Consider the following 27655-nt stretch of genomic DNA (forward strand, 5'->3'; position numbering starts at 1 on the left):
GAACTATTGCAGGTACTAGGAATATACTAGTTAACAAAAGAAAGTTTATCTTTAATGAAACTTAAATTGTTGTGGGGGAAACAAATAGCAAACAAATACATATTGTAATATGAGAGTGATAACCATTATGAAGAAAAATATGTAAGTGGAGGGAATAGTCACAGGGGAAGAATGCAGGTGCTATTATATATAGAATAGTCAGAGAAGGTAACTCTGAGGCAATAAAATTTGGAGACTTGTACAAAGTGAGGGACTGAGACATATGGGGGAAGGTCATTGCTGATAGCAAGAACAAAATTTTGCTGGAGGAATGTTCTTCAAGTTGTGAGCGTTCAGTTAGGAAACCAGTATGACTCCAACAGAGTGAGTGAAGAAAAGAGTGATAGGAAAAGAGGTCTGAAGAACAGCCAGAGCCAGGTCATGGAGGGCTATGCAGACCACAGTGAGGACTTCAGACTTTAATCTAAATTTGACAGGAAGCTACTGGAGGGTCTTTAAAGCAGAGGGGTGACATGATCTGATTTACAATTTTAAAGACTCACTTTAGCTGTCATATGAAGGATTTGTTGTTGGAGGACAAATAAAAGAGAGAGACTAGTTAAAGTTTATCGTCTTGTCTAGTTGAAAGATAACCCCATCCAGAACTGGAACAATGGTTCTCAATTTGGCAATCTCTGGGGACATATTTGGTTGTCACAACTAAGAAGGTGCTACTGGCATCTAGTGGATAGAGGCCAGGGATGCTGCTAAGCATGCTACAGTGCACAGAACATTATCCTCATATCAAAGAATCATTGGTCCAAAATGTCAATACTGCCTGGGTTGAGATACCCTAGACTAGAGTGAGAGTGGTGAGAAGTGATTGTATTCAACATATGTTATGAAGGTAGAGGTGACAAAATTTCTGAATGGACCAGATATTAAGTCTGAAATTAAAAAAAGAATATAGATGACTCCAAGATTTTTGATTTGATCTGAAAGCAAGAAGGAAGGAAACATCATGAATGGAATAGAAGCATTGTTCCCTAACATTCAAGACTAAATTACAGTGTTTTGATTGTGCCTTAAATTACTCTATAACAGCCAAGCTATCATTCATATGGAAGAGTAACAGACAGACAAAACAGAGCTAACAAATTATATCAAGCTGATCTGTTTTATGGAAAAAAGATAACTCCAGTCAGTCAACCCAAAATAACAATTCAAAAATTAGAATGATGCGGGTTAAAAAATTATCGATGAGATATAAAACTTATAAAACATAGAGAATCAAACTATTTTTAATATGGGTGTTTCATTTACTGTAAAATAAGATTACTTCTTTACAGAAGAATTTTAAAAAGTAATTATATCCATGGGGCCGGCCCAATGGTGCAGCAGTTAAGTTTGCACGTTCTGTTTTGGTGGCCTGGGGTTCGCCAGTTCAGATCCTGGGTGTGGACATGGCACCGCTTGGCACACCATGCTGTGGTAGGCATCCCACATATAAAGTAGAGGAAGATGGGCATGGATGTTAGCTCAGGGCCAGTCTTCCTCAGCAAAAAGAGGAGGATTGGCAGCAGTTAACTCAGGGCTAATCTTCCTCCAAAAAAAAAAGTAATTATATCTAAAATCAAAGAGTATAGCAAGAAAGCTAGCAGTTGAGGAAAATTTTTCAAGTACTGGACTTATAGTTAATGTATCATTCTTGACCTCGAAAATGGAGAAGACAAATTTGTATGTATTTTTAATGGCTGTTATCACAGTAGAATAAAAATTTTAAAAAACTACAATTTCCAACTGAATAAACAAAAATAGAAAAATTAATCCATGTAGCAAAATAGAGGGAAGAAAATGTTACAAGTTCTTTACATAAGTGTGTGTAGGGAAGCACACTTGGGAGTATTTTTGGTTTTCCCTTTTAGAAATTGATTTTACGGGGCTGGCCCCGTGGCTGATCGGTTCAGTTTTCGGGCTCCGCTTGGGCTGCCTGGGGTTTCTGCAGTTCGGATCCTGGGCACGGACATGGCGCCGCTCATCAAGCCAAGCTGAGGCAGCCTCCCACATGCCACAACCAGAGGGACTACAACTACAACATACAACTATGTATGGGGGGCTTTAGGGAGAAGACAAAGGGGAAAAAAAGAAGATTGGCAACAGATGTTAGCTCAGGTACCAATATTTAGGGGAAAAAAAAGAAATGGATTTTACAAAAATGAGATCATGCTCATTGTAATCAGAATGTACAGTAAATTTATGAAGTTTTTTTTACATGAAAATTTTCTACCTAGCACGTCTGTTAATTCTCTTGAATAATCTATGGAATAAAAGAGAAAAGTACATTCTCTGTAGAGTACAAAGTTGAAAAGCAATCTTTTAAAAGGGAGTCAGTCTCTATTATTTAAATCCTCAATATCTTTACTTCAAAAAACAATAATGAAAGGGGCAAGTATTACTAGATATTGAAACAGATTATGAAGTTAAAATAAATTTAAGTATATTATAATGCTATATTTTAAAATAGAGAACTCAAAAAAACAGAATACGAAGTCCAGAGATAGACCCAAATTTATAAAAAAAGGTATATAGCATTTCAAAATAGTAAGCAAACTAGTATCTTTAATTAAAATATTGTTAGATCCTTAGCTCATTTCATACACCAAAATAAATCCTACATAGATCAAGGGGTTACAAGGAGTTATGTTATAAGTGAAACCTAAATAAAACTAAATGAAAAATTCAAAAAATATGTATCTGATTTAGGATCATTCCAAGTTAATGAGTTCATTTCAAGCAAAGGCAGAATCCATAGAGAGGTTAACACAATTGACACATATACAAACATTAAAAACGAATTAATTAGAAACGAAAAAGGAGAAAATATATATACAAAAAGCCCTTACAAAAAATATACAAACACCTGAATAGAAAAATGATCAAAAGATACAAAGTGGCAATTAACAAAAGAAAAAAGCACACGGGCTGGCCCGGTGGCGCAGCAGTTAAGTGCACATGTTCCGCTTTGGCAGCACAGGGTTCGCCAGTTCGGATCCCGGGTGCGGACATGGCACCGCTTGGCAAAAGCCATGCTGTGGTAGGCGTCCCACATATAAAGTAGAGGAAGATGGGCATGGATGTTAGCTCAGGGCCAGTCTTCCTCAGCAAAAAGAGGAGGATTGGCAGTAGTTAGCTCAGGGCTGATATTTCTCAAAAAAATAAAAGTACAAATCATCAATACCTGTGGAAAAGTCTAGCCTTGCTAATAATGAAATTAATGCAAATTAAAATAACAATAATATGCTATTTTGATCACTCATTCAATCCAAAAATATTTATTCGGAGCCTACAAATACAAAGAATAGGTACTATTCTAGAATTTGGAGATGTAGCAGTAAACAAAACAGACAAAAGTCCCTACCTACAGTTGGTGTTGATGAAGTTCAGGGAAATGGGTATTGACTTAAACTCCAAGTAGTAGCATAAATTGATACAAATTTACACCATTTAACACAGTTTAGGCAATATACTTTTGCTCAGGAGTCAAACGTCAATCATTTCCTTTTTGAAGTTTTTTAGACACTGAGGCTTGGAAAGGTTGGAAAACATCCTAGTATTCAACAATAGGGGGTTATTTAACTAAACCATGGTACATGCATGTGATGGAATATTATTCTGCTGATAAAAATATTGGAGGGGCCGGCCTGGTGACGCAGTGGTTAAGTTCATATGTTCTGGCCCAGGGTTCACTGGTTCGGATCCCAGATGCAGACATGGCACTGCTTGGCAAAAGCCATGCTGTGGTAGGTGTCCCATGTATAAAGTAGAGGAAGATGGGCACGGATGTTAGCTCAGGGCCAGTTTTCCTCAGCAGAAAGAGGAGGATTGGCAGCAGATGTTAGCTCAGGGCTAATCTTCCTTAAAAAAAAAAATGTTGGAACTTGAACATAATATATTTGTTGCAGCTTGAGGGATTCCAATAAATAATACACACATCTTCACCACTGGATTTCTGGACCAACTGAGGAACCAGACAGATGAAGCTCAAGTTCTATCTTTATTGCTAAAAGAGATGAATTGAGAATATATCTTTAGGTCAGAGCTAAATACACGAATTTTTTAAATCCTAAAATTAAATGTAATTGCCTGTTATCAGTTACCGCTGGAAAACTGTAGGCTTTCTGCACCCACCCACCCCTACCCCCATTCATCACAGGGGTAGGGGCAAGCTCCTTAGCACATAGCAGAGAATAAGCCAGAATGCATCCTCTCTGCAGTCATGCAAAGTGGGAAAAGGTTGCAAGATGCAAAAGGTTGAGATGAGCTGCCCTATTCCTTCTCCCAAACTCACCAATCAGAGAACTCATCCTGGGCAGGTAGGGCTAATAGAGTGGCCAGTGTCAGTCTCACTAAAACTCTCAAATGGACATCTGAAAGGTGGATATAGGTGTGCTACCCAACAATAGTTTATATAATGAAAATGGGTTATAAAATAATGTAGTGTGACTCATTCTGAATATATATATATTCTCCGAAATGAAGACACATACATACATAAATACCTATGTACATGACAAGATGGAAAAAAAGTTATTAACCTGAATTCCTCTTAGGATAAACATTATATTTAAAGAAGTTGAGACCCCAAAGGGGCTGTTCTGTGCAAGGCAAGGGGAAGGAGTTGCTTATTATTCCAAAAAGGGAGTAGAAAGTCAAGTGAGGAATGGAGTGAAATGCCTAATGGCATCCACTCCCCAGGGTAACACCTCCCTAAAGCTTCCCCAAAATGAAATAGAAAATACTTTGATCAAGTGGATTTTGGGGGGAAACCCACAAAAAGCCTGGGCTTTACTGCTAGATTAAATGTAGTGCAGAACCCAAAGGCAGCAGGGATGGACACAGGAGCATGGAAGCAGAGAGAAGTGGGGGGGAAGTAAGGCCTAGGATGCACAGAAATCATGGGGGTGGAGGCCTCTCACACAACTGTAAATTATAGGTCCCGGTCCACTTTAACCTCAGCTATCTGGCAGCTGATATCCACATTATATGTGTATCTCTCTTAACAGAAAAGATTGAAAGGATTTACTCCAAGCCCTTGCCACCCAAAGTATGGTTCACAGACCAGCAAGGTCAGCATCTTCTGGGAGCTTGTTAGAAAGGCAGAATCTTCATAGCCACTGAATCAGAATTGCATTTTCACAAGATCCCCAAGTGATTTCAATGCAAATAAAACTTTTGAGAAGCACTACTCTAAACCATTAACTATGCTAATTTCTGAAAGAGTTTGGATAATTTTTTTCCCATTACTGAGATTTTCTGTATCTTTCACTTTTTTTTTTTTACAATGAATAGGTACAGTAGTCCCCCCTTATTCATAGGGGATATGTTCAGAGACCCTAAGGGGATGCCTGAAACTGTGAGTAGTACGGAATCCTATGAATACTGTTTCTGTCTATACATACATACCTATTATAAAGTTTAATTTATAAATTAGGCACAGTAAGAGATTAACAACGATAACTAATAAAATAGGACCATTGTACAATATGCTGTAAGAAAAGTTATGCTGGATCTTAGCAACCTCAACATACAATTTTTTTTCTTTCCTTATTCAGTTGAGAACTTTCACCTTTTCACTTAAAGGAGGCACTTTATGGCTTCTCTTTGGCATATCTAAATTGCCAGCATCACTACTCTTGCGCTTTGGGGCCACTAGAAGTAAAATAAGGGTTACTTGAACACAAGCACTGTGATATTATGTCAGTCTATCTGATAACAGAGAGGGCTACTAAATGACTCATGGAGGAGTAGAGTATACAGTGTGGATGTGCTGGACAAAGGAATGATGCACATCCTGGGTGGGACAGAGTTGGCCAGTGTAAGATTTCATCATGCTATTCAGAATGGTGCTAGCAATTTAAAACACATGAATTACTTATTTCTGGAACTTTCTATTAAATATTTTCAGAAATTGAAGAGTGGGGGAGGCCATCCTTCCCATATCTCACACCCATGGGAAGCAGCAGGACCCAGTCCACCAGCAGCTGTGTCAACAGCAGAACTTGGGTGAGCCCACACATCTCAAGCCCCACACCAGCCAGCAGCAGTGGGCACTGTTCTGCCTGCAATAGCAGCATCAGCAGAGCCTGGATGTCAAGGCCTAGACTTCAAGACAGCAGCAGGAGGGTCCCTATATTCATACCAGGAATATCAGAAGGCCCAGTGTCCCAGCCCTCCACACAGCAGCACAAGGCAAACCAAGTCCAGTGTCTCTCAACCCTACACCCATGGCAGTGAGCCACCAACCCAGTGGTAGAAGGTGAACCATGCTCAGGGTCTCTTGATTCTCCATCAAGTAGGAGAAAGCCTTGCAGACCCATGTCTTGTGGTCTTTTACCCAGCAGCAAAAGGCAGCCTAGATAGATGCTTCCCTCCCCTGGTGGCACTAAGACAGATGGAGTGGGTGCCCATGCTCACCAGGTAGCCAGAGAACAAGCAAGAGAGTTTACACTCCATGCCAAGGGTTGAACATCTCCCATTCTCCACCTAGTGACACTAGGCAGCCCGGGGAAGCACCTTCATTCACACAGGCAGCATCAGCAGTGATACATGGAGAATTTAAGTGGAGCCCGAAGAATGAAGCAGACCAGAATAGCATTGCAAGACTCAGAAGACTAAGTTGTCACTGAAATTAAAACCCACAAAAATAGTCCAGAATCTATGCACTAACCCAAAGAGGGTGATGGTCTGCAAAAATAGATGTAAATAAGATCAAGAGTCACCTAATATAATATCCAAAATGTTCAAGACACAATAGAAAAACCATATCAAGAACCAGGAAAACCCCAGCTTGATTGAGAAAAGACAATCGACTAATGCCAATACCAAGATGAATTAGATGTTGGAATTATTTAATAAAGATTTCAAAGCAGCCATCATAAAGTTGCTTTGACAAGTAATTACAAATTCCCTTGAAAAAATCTTGAAACCAACCAGAGAGAAAGGATATATTATAGGGGACCATCACTTTGAATAGCAGTGGATTTCTGATCTGAAAATTGGAGACCAGAAGGAAATTGCACAACCTATTTCAAGTAATGAAAGAAAAGAACTTAACCATGAATTCTAAATCTGTAAAAATATTAATTGCATATTTGGAATAAATCACACTTGGTCATTGTATATGATTCTTTCTTATACATTGTTGGATTTGATTTGCTAATACTTCATTGAAAATTTTCTTGTAAGTATAAAATATTAGCAAATCAAACCCAACAATATATTAAAGAAATTGCATACAATGACCACAGTGGGAATTATTCCAGGTATGCAAGATCGAGTTAACATTCGAAATTCAATCAATGTAGGGGCTGGCCCTGAGTTATAGTGGTTAAGTTCAGTGCACTCCACTTCAGTGGCCCGGGTTCACAGTTTGGATTCTGGGCGTGGACACACACCACTCATCAGCCATGCTGTGGTGGCCACCTACATATAAAGTAGAGGAAGACTAGCACAGATGTTAGCTCAGGGCAAATCTTCCTCAGCAAAAAACCCCCCAAAAAACAAAAAAAATTCAATCAATATAATCAACCACATGAACAGGCTAAAAAAGAAAAATTATATGGTCGTATCAATTGACTCAGAAAATTCATTTGACAAAATCCAACACCAATTCATGATAAAAACTCACAGCAGGTTAAGAATATAACCGAATAAGTCTGAAATCAAGGTGTTGGTAGAGTTGGTTCCTACTGGAGGCTCTGAGGGAGAATCCATGCTATGCTTTTCTCCTAGCTTCTGGTGGTTGCCAGCAATCCTTGGTATCACTTGGCTATAGACACATCACTTCAATCTCTGCCTCTGTCCTCACATGGCTTTGCCTCTCTATGTATTAACATCGTCTTCCCTCTGTGTGTCTCTGGGTCCAAATTTCCCTCTTCTGAGGATGCCAGTCATTGGATCAGGGCCCACCCTAATCCAGTATGACCTCATCTTAACTCTATTACATCGGTGAAGAACTCGTTTCCAAATAAAGACACATTCTGGGGTTTCAGGTGGACATAAATTTGGGGGCACACTATTGAACCCAGTATGGTTGTGAACAGAATTTCACTGAAGAGAATATACCAATGGAAAATAAGCACACGAAAAGATATTCAACTTCATTAGCTATTAGGAAAATGCAAATTAAAACAACAATGGGCAATACCACACCCATATCTGAATGGCTAAAATAAAAAATAGTGAAAACACCAAATGCTAGCAGAGTATAGAGGAACTTGATCACTTATACATTGCCGATAGGAAAGTAAAATGATAAATCCACTCTGGAAAGCAGAAAAGAGCAATTAAATCAGGAAAAGACATGGAGGAAACTAACATGCATTTTATTAAGTGGAAGAAACCAATCTTAAAAGGCTAAATACTGTATGATTCCAATTATACGACATTCTGGAAAAGGCAAAACTATGGAGTAAAAAGATTGGTGGTTGCCAGAGCTTCACAGGAGGGAGAGATGAACAGACAGAGCTCAGAAGATTTTTAGGGCAGTGAGACTACTCTGATTCTACAAAGGTGTATATATGTCACTGTACATTTGTCTAAACCCATAGTATGTACGACACCAAGAGTAGACCCTAATGTAAATTATAGACTGTGGGTGATAATGATGTGTCAATGTAGATTCATCAGTTGTAACAAAAGTGCCACTCTGATTGGGGATGTTGATAATGTGGGAGGATATACATTTTTCGGGGCAGGTAGCATATGGTAAACCCCTGTACCTTCTGGTCAGTATGCTCTGAACCTAAAATTGCTCTTAAAAATAGTCTATTAAAAATTGCCTAGATGTAAATACATATGCATTAGTACAAATACACACACAAATTAGTACAAATAAAACTGAGGAAATTTGAACAAAATTGGTGGTGTATCTATATCAATATCTTGGTTTTAATACTGTACAGTAGTTTTGCAAGATGTTATCAATGTGGGAAATCGAGTAAAGGGTACTGAGATATCTCTGTATTATCTCCTATAACTGCATATGAATCTATAATTATCTCAAAATACAAAGATTTTTTCTAAAGTTACTACTAAATTGCCAATTGGAGGGGCTTTTTACCACAGACTTCTATGTGCTAACCTAAATAATTCACAGGGTTTTTTCCCTCATTTTTCTTAACTCATCTACCTGGTTCATGTGTGTATAGATTTAAAAAAGAAGGAAAATGTAAATAGCATTAATATCCCAGGGCCTTACTATTCCACTCTAAGCTCTAGAAGATTCTCAAATGTGTGGGCGTGTTTACCCACAGGCTGTATGTGGTTTCTGGTAATGAAATGGTCATGGTTTTTCCTGAACCATGGCTTAGCTATACGACTCCCTCTCTCTTCCCCAGGAGTCCCAAAAAGACAGGATGGATGTAAAGGATCCAGTCTATTGAAATGGATATAAAAATTCCAGATTCCTCTTAAAACGAGAGGCATGTTATTTCTGCTTTATTTCTTTCTAAAAATTCCAAAAGAGAAGAGGTCTATTATTTGCTCAATTGCTTAATCTAGTTTGGGAGACCAGTTTAATCAATTGAAGCATTCTTCTAGGGTCTCTTAACCAGTGAATACAAAGTTATGCAACCGATTCATGATGTGTTCATTACTACAACACTAAACAACAGTATAGAGAGAACTGCCAACTCAACTTACTTCACCATTTCTAACCCAACCCTCATGATTAGAAAATCCAAGAGAGCATTTTAAGAAGTAACCTCTATGAGGTCAAAAGCCAGAGAGGTCTCCATGATCCTTTGCTCAAGGCAGGCAGAGGAAGCACACGTTGTGGAAGGACTGCAGACTTCCTTTACTCCACTTGTTCCCTATTTGTGCGTATGTGTGTTTGCAATACAACTTAGAATATTCTCATTTTTGGTGGTGTACTGGAAGTCATTAAAAAACAAAAACAAACCGAAGACATTAATAAATACAACACAATCACTACTTCAATGTAACAGTTCTTCCAGTTTCTTTAGAAACATCCACTGCTGTCACACTTTTTATTTGATCTCCATTTGGCCTGTTTTGCTGTTTGAATAAAGTTTGTGCTGCCGTATTTTCTTATATATTCATAAGGCAAAGTTCTCCGCTATATCAAATAACACTTGACTGTTATTTGGCATTATTCCTCTTAATTTATAGTAGTATCAAGTTTGGCCCTACTCTATACATACTAGTTCTCATGAATGGTTCAGCCCAGCCTTCCATCACTACAGAGAGTCTCAGTTGTAGTAAAAATAAATGTCATTAATTTTCCAAATTTTATGGCATACTTTGAGCAGTTTGTGGCATACTAACTAAAAATTTCTGCCTTTAACATTTTAAAAATGAAATAAGTGTTAAGCCCTTTTTGTTCTGCTTAGATTTCCTTTGGTTCTAGTTTGATGAATCTTATTCACCTTAGATTTATATAAAAATGTGCCATAAGGTAAGAAAGAAGAGAGATCCCATCTAGTTTAGAATGCAGGAAGAAGAAAATTAAAAGGTCCAAATAAAGATGTAAAATTTGGGAAAGTGATAGTACTTTGACAAATGGAAATTGTCTTTCTGTATTCTCCAAGATTGTAATCCTTTGTAAGCAGCAATTTAAGCAGGGAGATTAACTATGTATTTAGAACATAACATTTATTATTCTTTGCCTGTAGATACCGACTCATTGGTCACTCCTCTACAACATGCATCATCTCAGGAAATACTGTCATCTGGGATAATGAAGCACCTGTTTGTGAGAGTGAGTTGAAATATTCCTTCCTATTACCTTTACCAATAGATTGTGAGTTTCCCCCCCGAGTTATAAAAATCTTAATTAAATTCTTTTTGTGCATTCTGTCCTTCGGCTAGCTGAAGACAACTGTAATGTTCTCACAAATACCTGCGGGGTTCCTGACAACTGTTTCCTTAAGTTCCTCCTTAGCCTTGGATATGTCTTTTCTGAATCTGGGGGCTTAAGTGCATAAAAGCCTTCCAACTTTATTTTTACTTCAATTAATTTGGACTTATGTTGGTTCTGTCATACTCAGTATAATGATCATTCTGCTTGGCAAATTAGTAAAGATTTTTTAAAAATGATACTCTCCAAGGTTGGTGAAGCCATGGAGGAATCAGCACTCTCAGGCACCAATAGTTCAACAAATGCTCTTGAGAGGCACTGTGTACTATAAGCCTCAAGAGTGGGCATATGTTTGACCCACTTCTTAGGATTTACACTTAGGAAATAAAGACAGATTTTTGCAAGGAGTTCACTGTAAACTCTTCATTGTAGCATTCTTTATAATAGTAAAATATTAAAATAACCTAAATGTACTACGTTTCAAAATATTGTTTGGAAATAACCCACTAGAGGGAAAGAGACATGTTAAAAATGATGACAGAGAATTCCCTAACAAACACAAAATAGCCATAAAGAATTAGAAGAAAAACATCTATATACTGGAATGTTATTCAGGCATAAAAAAAGATAACATGGAGAAGCATTTAATGACATGTAAAGACATTTATCATATATATATTTTACCAGATACTGCCAAAAGATTTTATAAAGTGGTTGTACAAATTTACACTTCCACCAGAAGCATCCACATCCTTGCCAATTTTGTATTTATCAGTTGTTTAAATTTTAGCTATTCTGGTGGCTCACTGGGGTTTTAATTTGCATTTTCCTAGTGAGTGATGATACTGAACACCTTTTCATATGCTTGTGAAGTGTCTCTTCAAAACTTTTGTCCAATGTTTACTAGTTTGTGTATCTTTTATTGTTTTGTAGAAGTTCTTTACATATTCTCAGAATTTCCAATAAATGTAACATAAATATTTTCTTTCAGGCTAAAACTTGTCCTTTCGCTTCCTGAATAATGTCTTTTTTTTAAAGATTTTATTTTTTCCTTTTTCTCCCCAAAGCCCCCCGGTACATAGTTGTATATTCTTCGTTGTGGGTCCCTCTAGTTGTGGCATGTGGGACACTGCCCCAGCATGGCCTGATGAGCAGTGCCATGTCCGTGCCCAGGATTCGAACCAACGAAACACTGGGCCGCCTGCAGCGGAGCGCGCGAACTTAACCACTCGGCCACGGGGCCAGCCCCCAGAATAATGTCTTTTAATGATAGAAGTTATACATTTTTATACCGTCCAACTCATGAGTCTTTTTCTATTTAGTTACTGCTTTCTCTGTTCTGCTTAAGAAATCTTTTCCTATCATTTTATCCTTGATGCTTAAGTCTGTGATTCATCGCAAATTTATTTTTTGTATAATGTGGAGTATGGTCAGTGTATTTGTTTTTCTTGTTTTTGTTTTTTTCCTAATGGATAGGCAACTGTTCTAATACTATTTATTAAAAAAAAATTCCTTGTATACCACAATGCAGTAATACAATAGCCATAAATCAGGTGACCTTATATGTGGCCCTCATTCCAGAGAGGTTCTGTCCCATTGGTTTATCTACCACACTGTTTTTGTTACCACAGTATTATATTAAGACTCGACATCTCGTGGTATATACCCTCTAACCATGTACTTCTTCAAGATTTACATGGTGGTTCTTGGTCTTTTGCATTTCCACGTGAAATTTAGAGTCAGCCTGTCAGTTTCCACAAAAAGAATCCTACTTGAATTTACATTGAGTTTCTATTGACTCAGTAGATCAATTTGTGGACCATTAACATATTTCCATTTTTGAGTTTTAATTCATTAACATAATATATCCCTCCATTTTTGAAGTCTTTTTACATTTCTCTCACTATTATTTGTCACTATTATTTGTCAATTTACATCATAGAAATCATGCACATCTTTCATTAGATTTATTCCTAGATATTATTTTTAAAATTTCATTTTGTTTATTTCTTAGACATGCAATCGTTTGAACTTGGATTCAGCAATCTTGCTAAATTTGCTTATAAATTAAATAGTTTATCCAAAAGAATATGCTTCATAAACAATTATGTCATCTGTAATTATCACATTTTTAACCCTTTCTTGTATTTTTTATTTATTTCTAATGCATTATTGCATTGGCTAGCACCTCCAGTACAACGTCGAATGGAAGAGATGACATTGGGTTTTTAACAGTCATTGTAAAGCATGATGTTTACTGTAGGTTTTTGGTACATATCTTGTATCAGATTAAGGAAATTCCCTGTTATATCTAATTTGCTTAAAAAATTTATCATAAATATGTGTTCTAATTTATCACTCTGCATCTATTGAGATGATCATATCTGTTTCTCCTTCACTCTGTTAATGTATTACGTTGATTGATCTTTGGAAAGCTAACCAGCTTTGAATTCCTAGAATAAACCCATCTTCATCATGATGTGTAATAGATGATTATCTTGTGTGTGACGTGTATGTGTGTTTGTGTGTGTGTGATTGCTAATATTTTTTATTCCAGTATTTTAAAGTTGGTTTAATATTTCAAAATCAGTCAATCTAAGTCCCACTTAGACCATTACACCACCCTTTTAAAATATTGCTGGATTAAATTTCCTAATATTTTGTTTAGAAAATTTACATTTATTTTCTCAAGAGATGTTGAATTCTAATTTGCTTTTCTTTTAATGCCTTTATCAGGTTTGGGCATCAAGATTATGCTGGTCTCATAAAATGTTTTGGAAAGTGCTCATTCTTTTCTATTTTCTGAAATTATTTATGTAACATTAATATAACTTTTCCTTATATATTTGGAGGAATTCAGCAGTGAAGCAACTGGACTTGAATTTTTGTTGTTGTTAGGTTTTTATTCACTGATTCAATTTCCTTAATAGCTATAAAGTTTTTTAGATTTTTAATGTCTTATTGAATAGGTTTTGGTGAGTTGTGTTTTTCAAGGAATTTATACATTTCATTTACATTTTCTAGATCATTGGTATAATATTCATTATATTCTGATGTCTATAGAATCTGTGGTGATATCCCTGTTTAATTCTTGATATTGGTAACACCTTTTTATTTCTTTTTCTTGATTACTTTTACTAGACCTTTATCAATTTTATTAAGCTTTTTAAAAAACTACTTTTAACTTAGCTGATTTTCTCTAGTGTATAACTTTTTCTATTTTATTGATTTCTGCTTTATTGTTTTCTTTCTTCTACTTTCTCTGAGCTTAATTTTATGTTCTTCTCTGCTCATTAATTCTTGATATGGAAACTTAGATAATTTGTTTTCAACTTTCATTTTTCCTAATTTATACATTTAAACCTACATTTTTTTTCTCTAAAACTGCTCTATTTGCTTCTCACAATCTTTATATTTATACTACTATTATATAAAAAAAATTTCTAATTTCCTTTTCGGTATCTTCTTTTACTCATAGTTTATTTAGAAGAATGTTACTTAATTTCCAAACATTTGAGATTTTCTAGTTATCATTCTTTTATCATTCTAACCCTTTGAAACTTATTGACACATGTTTGATGGCCCAGAATATGGACAGTTTGGGTAAAATGTCACACATGCCCTGGAAAAGAAAGTGTATTACATATGTTCATATCTTTTACTTTTAGCCATTTTTTGTCCTATATTTAAAGTTTATCTCTTGTAAACATCATCTCGTCAGGTTTTGTTGTTTTATTCCATCTGAAAATCTTTGCTTTTAATTGAAGTGTTTAGAACATTTCAATTTAATATAGTTACTTACATAGCTACGTTTAAGTCAAAACCCTTGTTATTGATTTTCTATTTGTTTCATATGTTTTGTGTTCCTTTATTCCCCATTTCTCATATTTTTAAATTAATCAAGTATTTTTATTATTCCATTTTTTCTTCTCAATACCTTTTTAGTTATATTTTATTTTCTTTTTTAAATTTCATATTCATTTAAACTAAAAAACAAACCAGTTTACCCTTTTCTCCCATCCCATACTCCCAACCCACCCCCTTGACTCCGCCCACCACCAGTCTGTTCTCCGAATCTATGAGCTTGTTTTTTAAAATTTTTAAAAATTTTAAAATTTTCCATATATAAGAGAGATCATACAATATTTTTAAAATTTTCCATATATAAGAGAGATCATACAATATTTGTCTTTCTCTGACATTTTACTTAGCATAATGCCTTCAAGGTCCATCCATATTATCACAAATGGCCAGCTTTCTTTCTTTTTTATGGCTGAATAATATTTCACTATATATATATAGCTCTTCCACACATTTTCTTTATCTATTCATCCATTGATGGATACTTAGGCTGTTTCCGTATCTTGGATATTGTAAGTAATGCTGCAGTGAACATGACAGTGCATATATCTATTTGAATTAGTGTTTTCTTTGGATAAATACTTATAAATGGAATTGCTGGATAATATGGTAGCTCTATTTTTAATTTTTTGAGGAACCTCCATACTATTTTCCACAGTGGCGGCATCAATTTACATTCCCACCAACAGTGCACATAGGTTCTCTTTTCTCTACATCCTCACCAACCCTGGTTATTTCTTGTCTTTTTGATAATAGCCATTCTAAGATGTGTGAGGTGATATCTTGTGTGGTTTTGATTTGCTTTTCCCTGATGATCAATGATGTAGAGCATCTTTTCATGTGCCTGTTGGCCATCTGTATGTCTTCTTTGGAAAAATGTCTATTTCGCTCTTCTGCCCATTTTTTTTTTGTGAGGAAGATTAGCCCTGAGCTAACATCCACCACCAATCCTCCTCTTTTTGCTGAGGAAGATTGGGCCTGAGCTAACATCTGTGCCCATCTTCCTCTATTTTATATGTGGGATGCCTGCAACAGCATTGCTTGATAAACAATGTCTGCCCCCAGGATCTGAACCTGTGAACCCCAGACCACTGAAGCAGAGCACACGGACTTAACCACTATGCAAACAGGCCAGCTCCCTTCTGTCCATTTTTTCAATCAGATTGCTTGTTTTTTTACTATTGAGTTGTATGAGTTCTTTATATTTTCATTTTGTTGATGGTTTTCTTTGCTGTGCTGAAGCTTTCTAGTTTAATGTAATCCCACTTGTTTGTTGCTTTTGTTGCTTTTGCTTTGGTTATCAGATTCAAAAAATCATTGCCAAGACCTATGTCAAGGAGATTACCACCTATGTTTTCTTCTAGAAGTTCTATTGTTTCAGGTCTTACATCCAAGTCTTTAATCCATTTTGAGTTAATTTTTGCACACAGTGTAAGATAGTGGTCCAGTTTCATTCTTTTGCATATGGCTGTCCAGTTTTCTAAACACCATTTATTGTAGAGATTGTCCTTTATACATTGCATATTTTTGGTTTCTTTGTCATAAATTAATTGACCATATACATGTGGGTTTATTTCTGGGCTCTCCATTCTGTTCCATTGATCTATGTGTCTGTTTTTATGCCAATACTATGGTTTTAATGTTTATGTTTTAATTACTATAGCTTTGTAATATCATTTGAAATGATATGATGCCTCCACCTTTGTTCTTCTTTCTCAAGATTGCTTTGGATTTTTGGGTCTTTTATGGTTTCATACAAATTTTAGGATTGTTCTATTTCTGTGAAAAATTGTTCTATTCTGTGCCATTGGAATTTTAGTAGGGATTGCATTGAATCTGTATATTGCTTTGGGTAGTATGAACATTTTAACAATATTAATTCTTCCAACTCATGAGCACAGACTATCTTTCCATTTATTTGTGTCTTCAATTTCTTTCATTCATGTCTTGTAGTTTTAAATATACAGGTCTTTCACTTCATTGGTTAAATTTATTCCTAGATATTTTATTTTTTTTGAGGCAATTGTAAATGAAATTGTTTTCTTACTTTCTCTTTCTGATAGTTCATTATTAGTGAATAGAAACACACAGAATTTTGTGTATTGATTTTGTATCCTGCAACTTTATTGAATTCGTTCATTAGTTCTAACAATTTTTTGATGGGGTCTTTAGGATTTTCTATATATAACATCATGTCATCTGCAAATAGTGACTGTTTTACTTCTTCCTTTCCAATTTAGATGCCTTTTCTTTCTTTTTCTTGCCTGATTGCTATGGCTAGGATTTCCAATATTATATTGAATAAAAGCAGTGAGAGTCTGCATCCTTGTCTTTTTTCCTGATCTTAGGGGAAAAGCTAAAAGCTTTTGAGTATGATGTTAGCTGTGGGCTTGTCATATATGACCTTTATTATTTTGAGTTACATTCCCTCTATACCCAGTTTGTTGAGAGTTTTTATCATAAATGAATGTTGCATTTTGTCAAATGCTTTTTCTGCATCTATTGAGATTATCATATGATTTTTATCCTTTGTTTTGTTAAGGTGGTATCAAGTTGACTGATTTGCAGATATTGAACCATCCTTGCATTCCTAGAATAAATCACACTTGATCATGGTCTATTATCCTTTTAAGGCATTGTTGAATTCAGTTTGCTAATATTTTGTTGAAGATTTTTGCATTTACATTCCTCAGGGACATTGACTTGTAATTTTCTTTTCTTGTAGAATCCTTGTCTGGTTTGGTATCAGGGTAGTGTTGGGCTTGTAAAATGAGGGGTTTTTTTAAAGATTTTATTTTTTTCCTTTTTCTCCCCAAAGCCCCCCCAGTACATAGTTGTACATTCTTCATTGTGGGTCCTTCTAGTTGTGGCATGTGGGATGCTGCCTCAGCGTGGCTTGATGAGCAGTGCCATGTCTGCGCCCAGGATTTGAATCAATGAAACACTGGGCCGCCTGCAGTGGAGCACACAAACTTAACCACTCAGCCATGGGGCCAGCCCCCTAAAATGAGTTTTTAAGAGTGTTTTCTTCTTCTGTTTCTTGGAAAAGTTTGTTTGTTGGGAGGTTTTTGATTACTAATTCAATCTCCTTACTAATAACCAATCTGTTCAGATCTTCTGTTTCATCATGATTCATTCTTGGTAGGTTGTATGTTTCTAGGAATTTATCCATTTCTTCTAAGTTGTCCATTTGTTGACATTTAGTTGTTCATACTAGTCTCTTATGATCCTTTGTCTTTCTATGGTATCAGTTATATCATTTCTGATTTTATTTATTTGAGTCCTCTCTTTTTTTCTTGGTGAGTCTAGCTAAAGCTTTGTCTATTTTGTTTACCTTTCAAAGAACTAGCTCTTGGTTTCATTGATCTTTTCTATTGTCTTTTTAGTCTCTATTTCATCTTTTGTGTTCTAATCATAGTCATTTCTTTCCTTCTACCAACTTTGTTCCTAGTTTGTTCTTTTTCTAGTTCTTTGAGATGTAAAGTTAGGTTATTAATTTGAGATGTTTCTTGTTTATTTAGATAGGCATCAGTCACTATAAACTTCCTTATTAGAACTATTTTGCTGCATCTCATACATTTTGGTACATTTCATATCAAGCCTGAGGCAGAGTTGAACAATAAGGTTCATTACCTACATGAGGCAACTCCTTCAAGACTAGGAGAGGTGATTATTTCATCTACTGTATAGAAACCAACAGAGAGAGTCAAGCAAAATGAAGAAACAAAGGATATGTTCTAAATTAAAGAACAAGATAAAACTTCAGAAAAAACCTTTATAAAATGGAGATAAGTAATTTACCTGATAAAGAGTTCAAAGTAATGGTCATAAAGATGCTCACTGAACTAGGGAGAAGAATAGATGAACACAGTGAGGACTTCAACAAAGAGATGGAAAATATAAGACAGTACCAAATAAAAGTCACAGAGTTAAAGAATACATCAACTGAACTGAAAAGTACACTAGAGGGGTTCAACAACAGACTAAATGAGGCAGCAGAAAGAACCAGTCAACTCAAAGACAACACAGAGAAACTCACCCAAGCAGGGCAGCACAAAGAAAAAGGAATGAAAAAAAGTAAAGATAGCTTAAGGAACTTACGGGATAACATCAAATGGACTAATATTTGCATCGTAAGGCTCCCAGACAAAGAATATAGACAGAAAAGGGCTGAAATCCTATTTGAAGAAATAATGGCTGAAAAATTCCCTAACCTGGGCAAAGAAACAAACATCCAGATTCAGGAAGCCCAGAGAGTTCCAAATAAGAGGAATCCAAAGAGACCCACACCAAGACGCATTATAATTAACATGTCAAAAGGTAAAGATAAAGAGAGAACATTAAAAACAGCAAGAGAAAAACAACTTGATACATACAAGGGACCTCCCCCCGCCCCCCGAAATAAGACTATCAGCAGATTTTTTCAGCAGGAACTTTGCAGACCAGAAGAGAGTGACACAATTTATAGGTATACCTCAATTTATTGCACTTCACTCTTTTTTTGTGCTTCACAGATATTCCATTTTTTACAAATTGAAGTTTTGTGGCAATCCTGAGTTAAGCAAGTCTATTGGCACTTAAGGCTTAGATGATAGTTAGCATTTTTTAGCAATAAAGTATTTTTAATTAAGGTATATACATTGTTATTTTATACATAATGCTATTTCACACTTAATAGACTACAGCATAATGTAAACATAACTTTTATATGCACTGGGAAACCAAAAAATTTGTATGACTTGCCTTATTGTGATATCTGCTTTATTCTGGTGGTCTGGAACACAACCCACAATATCTAAGAGGTATGCCTGCATTCAAAGTGCTGAAAGAAAAAACTTCCAACCAAGAATACTATACCTAGCAAAGTTATCATTCAGAAGTGAAAGAGAGATAAAGAATTTTCTAGACAAGCAAAAGCTAAAGGAGTTCATCACCATGAAACAAGCCTTACAAGAAATGTTAAAGGAACTTCTCTAAGCTGAAAAGAAAGGGCACTAATTAGTACCAAGAACACATATGAAAGAACAAACCTCACTGGGAAGGTAAATATATAGTAAAGGTAGTGAATTAATCACTTATAAAGCTAGGTTAGAGGACAAAAGTTCTAAAAATAACTATAATTACAATAAATAATTAAGTGATACATAAATTAAAAAGATGTATAATGTAACATCAAAAACATAAAATGTAGTGGGGGAGAATAATAATATTGAGCTTTACAATAGGATCAAACCTAAGTTGGTATCAACTTAAAATAGATTGTTATAGATATAAGTTGTTATATGTAATCCTCGTGATAACCACAAAGCAAAAACCTATATTAAATACACAAAAGAGAAAGAGAAAGGAATATAAGCATACCACTAAAAAAAGTCAAACCAGAAAGGAAGAGAACAAGAGAAGAAAAGAATAGAGAGGAACTACAAAAAGAGCCAGGAAACAATTAACAAAATGACAATAAGCACATACCTATGAATAATTACTTTAAATGTAAATGGACTAAATTCTCCAATCAAAAGACATAGAGTGGCTGAATGGATAAAAAGAGAACATCCATCTATATTCTGCTATGAGAGATTCACCTTAGGTGTAAAGACACACAGACTGAAAGTGAAGGTATGGAAAAAGAAATTCCATGCAAATTGAAACCAAAAGAAAGCTGGAGTAGCTATACTTATATTAGACAAAATAGCCTTTAAAACTAAGACTGTTGTAAGAGACAAAGAAGGACATTACATAATGATAAAGCGGTCAACCTAACAAGAAGATACAACATTTGTACATATTTATGCACTCGACATAGGAGCACCTAAATATACAAAGCAAATATTAACAGACCTAAAGGGAGAAATAGACAGCAATACAGTAATAGTAGGGGACTTTAATACACCACTTACATCAATGGATAGATCATCAAGACAGAAACTCAATAAGGAACATCAGCCTTACAATGGCACGTTAGGCCAGATGGACTTAACAGATATTTACTGAACATTCTATGCAAAAGCAACAGAATACATATTCTTTTAAAGTGCACATAGAACATTTTCCAAGATAGATCATGTTAGGCCACAAAACAAATCTTAACAAATTTAAAAAGATTGAAATCATATCAAGCATCTTTTCTGACCACAATGGTAGGAAACTAGAAATTAATTACACACAAAAAACTGTAAAATTCACAAATATATGGAGTTAAACAACATGCTACTAAACAATCAACATGTCAAAGAAGAAATCAAAAGAAAAATCAAAAAATACTTGGAGACAAATTGAAATGGAACATACCAAAATTTATGGGATGTGGAAAATGCAGTTATAAGAGGGAAGTTCATATTTTCTTATTAATGCTTATTGTAGAGACTAAAATATACATCTTTGATTTATTACACATAACTTAACTAGAACTTTTACCAACTGCCAACCAATGCAAGAACCCATAGCAGTTTAACTTCAGTTATGCCCTCCTGCCATTTTCTTATTGCTGTCATCCTTTTACATATGTTAAATATCTCACAAGACATTATTGTTTTGGTTTTATAAAAACAGTAGTTATTTATATTTATCCACACATTACCTCTTTCTGTTTCACTTCCTCCATATTGCAGTTTTATCATTTCTATATAACACTATTTTCCTTCAGCCTGAATAATTGTTTTTTAGCATTTTTATATTGTAGGTCTTCTGGCAATAAATTCTTTAAACATTTTTCCAAGTATGGTTCCTTTGAAAGTTTTCAACTGTCTCCTGGCTTCTTTTAAAATTGATTACTCTTGATTTTTTACAATATTACTATGATGTGTTTAGGTAGGGATATCTTTGTATTTGTATTGCTTAGATTTGTATGGCTTCTTGAATCTGTGGTTTGACAATGTCTTTCATCAGTTTTGGAAAATTCTGTCATTACTTCTTTAAATGTTGTTTATGCTGTTCTCTCTCTCCTCTCATTGTGGGATTTCACTTAAACATGTGCTAGGGCTTATACCTCTATCCCATAAGTCTCTTACTCTTTTGTCTGTATTTCTGATCCTCTTGTCTCTCTGTGTTTTGTTCTGGATATTTTCTTCTGTCCTAGCTTCAAATTAATTGATTTTTTAGAACTGTGTCTAACCTGCTAGTAATCCTATCCAAATACTTAATTTCAGTAATTGTATTTTACAATTACAGAACTTTTAGTTGGTTCCTTTCAAAATTTTCCCTGTACTTTTTAATTGTTTCTAATTCTTACCAAAAGTTTAAATTTTGTGTATTTTATCCTTGAATAGTAAACAGTTATTTTAAATCTGTGAGTGAAAATTCCAGTATATAGAATCCTGATGCATCAGTTCTATTGTTAATGATTACACTGGTCCTTATTTGTATTATTTTATCTTTTTAAGTACCTAGGTATCTTTGCCAGTATATCAGGAATTATACGTATCTTCCTTGACTTATGATGGGATTATGTCCCCATAGACCCACTTTAAGTTGAAAATATCATGTCAAAAATTCATTTAATACATCTAACTTACCAAACATCATAGATTAACCTGCCTTACCTAAAACATGCTCAGAACATTTACATTAGCCTACAGTTGGGCAAAATGATCTAACACAAAGCCTGTTTTATAGTAAAGTGTTGAATGTCTCATGTAATTTATTGAATACTATACTGAAAATGAAAAGCAGAATGGTTGTATGGGTACAGAATGGTTGTAAGGGTATTGATTGTTTACTCTCATGATTGCATGGCTGACTGGGAGCTGTGGCTCACTGCCATTGGCCAGCATCATAAAAGAATATCATATCACATATTCTATCCCAGGAAAAGATCAAAATTCACATTATGGTTTCTATTGAATGCATATCACTTTCATATCATCATAAAATCAAAAAAATGGAAGTCAAACCATCGTAAGTCAGGGACCATCTGTATTTGGAAACCCCTTTTCTGTAGAAATAAATTCAAGGTCTTAGATGACTAATCTTCTTCCAGAAAGGATTTTTGTTGTTATTGTTGTTTCTACCAGGTACCCTGGGGACGCTAGCAATCTGAGACCACTTTAACTCAATTTCAGAAACTATGATTTTTGTGGGCCACCTATTGAAGAATAATTCCAGTAATCTTGATTCCCAGGACCTAGTTCTTCGAGGTTCCAGTACACATCAGAAGGTATCACCAGGGCTTCAACTTCTGCAGGCCCTGGACTCTAATTTTTGTCCCTTGACTCCATGGGACTATCAGATTTTACTCAGCCACTCAGATGTTTGCTCCTGATTCAGCTAACCTTCCCAGGGAAAAAGCAGCCCAAAAATCTGGCTCTCACCTGGATTTTCATCTTCTGCCAAATCATGGTCCAGCAATACTTCACTAGTTTGTTAGTTTCCTGAGGCATTCACAGATATATTTTATATTTTATCCAACATTTCTAGTCTTTCTTAGCTGGGCATGAAGGGGTGAAGTAATGTGTGATTTGAATTATTGAGACTACCATTAACCAACGCAGAAGCTTCCTTAAGAATGTTGATTTTTAATTTCAAGTGTTTTGGAGTTTTGGTTGAAGTTACTTAGTCCTAGTTATATAGTATTATAGAAATAAAATGTACTATGTCCCACTTCTACATTTTCGAATGGATTGAGGGTTTTTTGTGGACTAATAGATGATCGCTTTTACATGGGTGTCATGTTGTGATATGAAACATAGGCTTGATAAAATGAGTTCATAAGTTCTCTATCTTTTATATCTTGTGAAACATTTGAAATTACATATGGAAGTATGTTACTTGAAAGTTTGATAGAACTTATATGTGAAATAATTTTTCTATTCTTACAAGGTTCTTGGTCCATTCTAGCTTTCTATATCTTCTTGAATGAATATTGGTAATTTATATTTCCTTTATACCATTTAGATTTTCAAAATGTTTAACATATAGTAGTCTATAGTTTCATAAATGTTCTCACATATATGCAAATATATTCTAATTCTATTTCCTACTGCTGCATATCTGTGTTGTTTCTCTTCCCGTATACTTTTTCTTTTAGCAAGAGTCTTTTTATTTTATTTTTTAAAAAAGCTATACTCAATAACAAAAATGAAAATTAAGACAAATGGAAAAAGTAGGGGGAAAATTGTGTAAACTATGGTATAATAATATGACCAAAAGTTATTTAAAAGTAAAGAATGTGGATTGTATTAATAAATGCATATCTTTACAGGAAATGATATAAGTAAGAAAGGTAGAGCACATACTATTATGCCCACCAAAATTACGACTTTGAAAACTGATCTACGTGTTAGCAAAGATTAAAATCAATTAATGAATGCAAAAATAGTTACAGCTTAGTGACTCACTGGATTTCTCTCACTAGTTACTTTAATTCACTGTTATTTAAACTGCTGTACCTTTTCCCAGGTATTCCTTGTGGGCCACCCCCAGCCATCGCCAATGGAGATTTCATTAGCACCAACAGAGAATATTTTCCATATGGAACGGTGGTGACCTATTACTGCAATCCTAGAGAGAGAAGGATAAAGCTGTTTCACCTCATCGGTGAGCCGTCAATATACTGCACCAGCCTCGACAATCAAGTTGGCGTCTGGAGCGGCCCTCCCCCTCAGTGCATTGTACCTAATACGTGCACGCCTCCAGACGTTGAAAATGGAATCAGGGTGTCTGAGAACAGAAGCTTCTTTCCCTTAAATGAAATCGTGGAGTTTAGGTGTCAGCCCGGCTTTGTCATGAAAGGACCCTCCAGTGTGCGATGCCAGGCCCAAAACAAATGGGTGCCGGAGCTGCCGAGCTGCTCCAGGGGTGAGTCTGACTGCGGCTCTGAAGGGCCAACGAATGACATGAGTTGTAGGAGGATGAGGAGATGAGTGTTTGTTCTGGGGGAAGGATTTTTGGGGAGCAGTGTGAATGAGTAAATTTTCTTAGGGGGGAATATGAAATAAAGAAGGTGTGTGTATATGTGTCTGTGTACATGTGTGGGTTGAAATTTAGAAGCAAAGCTAAATCCCGGCAAGGAATATGAAGTTTCTTTGGGATTCCTATAAACACAAGTCTCTGCACATTCTACTACCTCCATCCTCTATCATCTGTCAGTTGCTCCTGGGTATAATAATTGTTAATATGTAAAGAGTGATTTCTCTGGTTAGGGACCTAATATAGGTTATGTGTGCACTTAGTCCTTAAAACAAAGGATTCAAGTTGTTACTATTCTTTCCATGTTTTACAGAGAAAATGAATCTTAGAGAGGTTAGATAACTTTTCAAGATTAAACAGATACTAACTTGCACACTGAAGACTGGCACCCAAGTCTGCCTGCCTCCAGAGCCATAGAAATTTAAAAAACCACTCTAGATAGTTCAAGGGGCGAGGGATCTCGTGCAGATAATAGGATATAAACATGTTGGAAGGTCAGGAAGAGCAAAAGGAGGAAGGCAGTGTTACCAGAGGTCAGGGAGCTGCCCTTCCTCCTGGACTAGAGCAGAGGCCCCTGCACTCACTGCTGAAACTATTGCTGAACAGGCCTCTCCTCCAATGCTGCTAATGCTGCAGGAGCCACCACTGCTGCCAGAATGTAGCTGAGATTGCTGGAGCCAAAGGCATTGGCATTGCTAAAATGGAAGTTGCTACTGCCAATCAAGAGCCATCAACACTGCCACTTCCTGAGCCTCCTGTAGAAGAATGGCTTCTGTCATCTTCCTGCCTTTAACTTGGTATATATGCCTCCAATTGGCAGAGCCTAACCAGAACCTAGCTGGCAAGGAAGACAAGGAATCATAGTTTTCAGGCTTCCAGCTCCAGCAGTCAAAGGAGAATGCAGAGGTGTGAAGCTGGTTGGGAGTCAACAGATATTTAACTAGCACAACACTTAAATATTACATCACAGTGCATTTATTAATCAAGGGATACAGGGGGGTGATGAGCCCTGAAAATAGGTATTATAGTATCAGAGTATTTACAGAGTCCTTAAGGAAATCATTTATTCTAGTCCAATCTCCCATTTTATACTTGAGAATGCTGAAGTCCAAGGAGGGGAACTGACTTGCACCAAGCCAAAATGAAGTGATTTTTCATTTTAATAGAGTTTTATATCATTTAGTTGAGACAAGTATGTTCTGATGCTGAGTTCAAACCAACAGTATAAAGAGACCATCAGTGACTCAGTTACAATATGCTGTATGCAGTATGCACTCTCATTATGGGGACTGTAGGATTTTTAGAAGATTCAATTCAATGGTTGCCCATCTTCTCATTGGAATGAAATTAATGGTTAAGCAGCACCTGGCTATATAGAATATAGAGAGAAGACTCATATTTCTCTACCAACCCATGTCAGGTGGCCACTGAGAGGAATTGGAAGGAGATGAGAAGAGATGTACAAATCCTGTTTGTTGAACCAGAGTGCGATAGGTGATTGGGAAATCTATTAGATGAGACTTGAGCACAAGCATTCCTTATTGCCTAAAAGGTAGACTATAAACCGGTGATGCCTTTCTAAAATGGAAGTATGAAGATATAAAAATTCATCAATCTTAACAATAGTGTATTGGGTCAACAGAAATAGGAAGCATTCTAGAAGAGAACTGTCCGCCGTGTAATCTCAGGTGTGAATTTTAGATGAAAAACAATGAATGGATAATATCTCAGTTTTAGTCACAGTTCTGCAATGTGTGATCAGTTCTGTGGCTTTTGGCAAGACATTTTCCTCTCTCTCTCTGTGTTTAATTTTGCCAGCAATAAAATGAGGGTGTTAGTCTATCAGGTTTTCTTAAACATGTAGACTTATAGTTATGATTCTCTTTGCCAGTTTACTACTGAGGAAAAGTTGTTTTCACACAATTAACAGCACTTTGCTGTTCTTTCCCCAGCATGTCAGCCACCTCCAGAAATTCCATATGGTAAGCACACCCCAAGCAACAAGGACAACTTTTCCCCTGGGCAGGAAGTGTTCTACAGCTGTGAGCCCGGCTATGATCTCAGAGGAGCTGCCTCTTTGTCCTGTACACCCCAGGGAGACTGGAGGCCAGAAGCCCCAAGATGTGCAGGTTCCTACACTCTCATCTGGTTTGACATTTTTAGCTTTTTTCTTTATTTCCCATATGCCAGTCTTATTTCTGTTTGTTTTGCCTTTTCTCCAGGAAAATCATGTGCTGACTTCCTGGACCAGCTCCCTAATGGCCGAATACTATTTCCACTTAACCTCCAGCTTGGGGCAAAAGTGTCCTTCGTTTGTGATGAGGGGTGAGTGTGAGCTTGCCTGGTCTGCTGGACACTGAAATTTGGCTTAGGAATTAATTTAAAAAAGGGAATATTTGGTGTGGCTTAAAAAAATATTCAAGGAGATTAAATTTTGGAGGTATATATGGAAGTAAGAGTGAGGAGCAGGTGAAAGGAATAACATGAGATATGAAGGGAAAAACTGGGATATATATTAAATGTTAGGTTCAAAGACAAATACAACTACTGGTTATGAATATATATAGGTGACACATTAAGTAAAAAAATCATATTTTTTAAGCATAAAAGAATAAGAATAATTTTTGGAGAGTCCCAGAAAAAGTTTGATATGTAACAAAAAGCTTATTAAAAATAACTAAGATCATTTAAGAATTATTTCAGGAAATTGTTTTAACCATCAAAAGTGAAATTTGAAATAGGAGTGAAAGTATAAGATTAATCATTTTTTTAATCCAATCTATATATCATCTAGTTAGTCATGGGCTAAGGCTCTGAAATAGGATCATGGTAGCTGATGTTAATGTTTTATGTAAGGTCATTAACTTGTTTACATGAATCTAGTGCTTTCCACAGTGTGTACATCTCTAGATGGGAAAGATCAAGCATGAGCACAAAGCACCTGATCTCAAAATGTTTCAAAGAATCCTTGGTAGGCACCAGATACCAGTGCTCAATAAGACTTAGGAGCCATCAGGGTCTAACATGCTTTGA

General features: G+C 35.8%; 1 protein-coding gene across 1 annotated transcript in view; it reads left to right on the plus strand.

The window, feature by feature from the left end:
* Positions 1–27655, plus strand: part of CR1 (complement C3b/C4b receptor 1 (Knops blood group)) — a 129405-nt gene that overhangs the window by 42855 nt on the left and 58895 nt on the right. Inside the window, exons 16-19 of the mRNA XM_046681868.1 lie at positions 10674–10759; positions 24113–24511; positions 26575–26751; positions 26845–26947. Coding sequence (XP_046537824.1) covers positions 10674–10759; positions 24113–24511; positions 26575–26751; positions 26845–26947 — 765 coding nt within the window. The remainder of the gene's footprint in view (positions 1–10673; positions 10760–24112; positions 24512–26574; positions 26752–26844; positions 26948–27655) is intronic.

Source organism: Equus quagga, chromosome 13 (assembly GCF_021613505.1).
Source record: "Equus quagga isolate Etosha38 chromosome 13, UCLA_HA_Equagga_1.0, whole genome shotgun sequence".
Taxonomy (NCBI): Eukaryota; Metazoa; Chordata; class Mammalia; order Perissodactyla; family Equidae; genus Equus; species Equus quagga.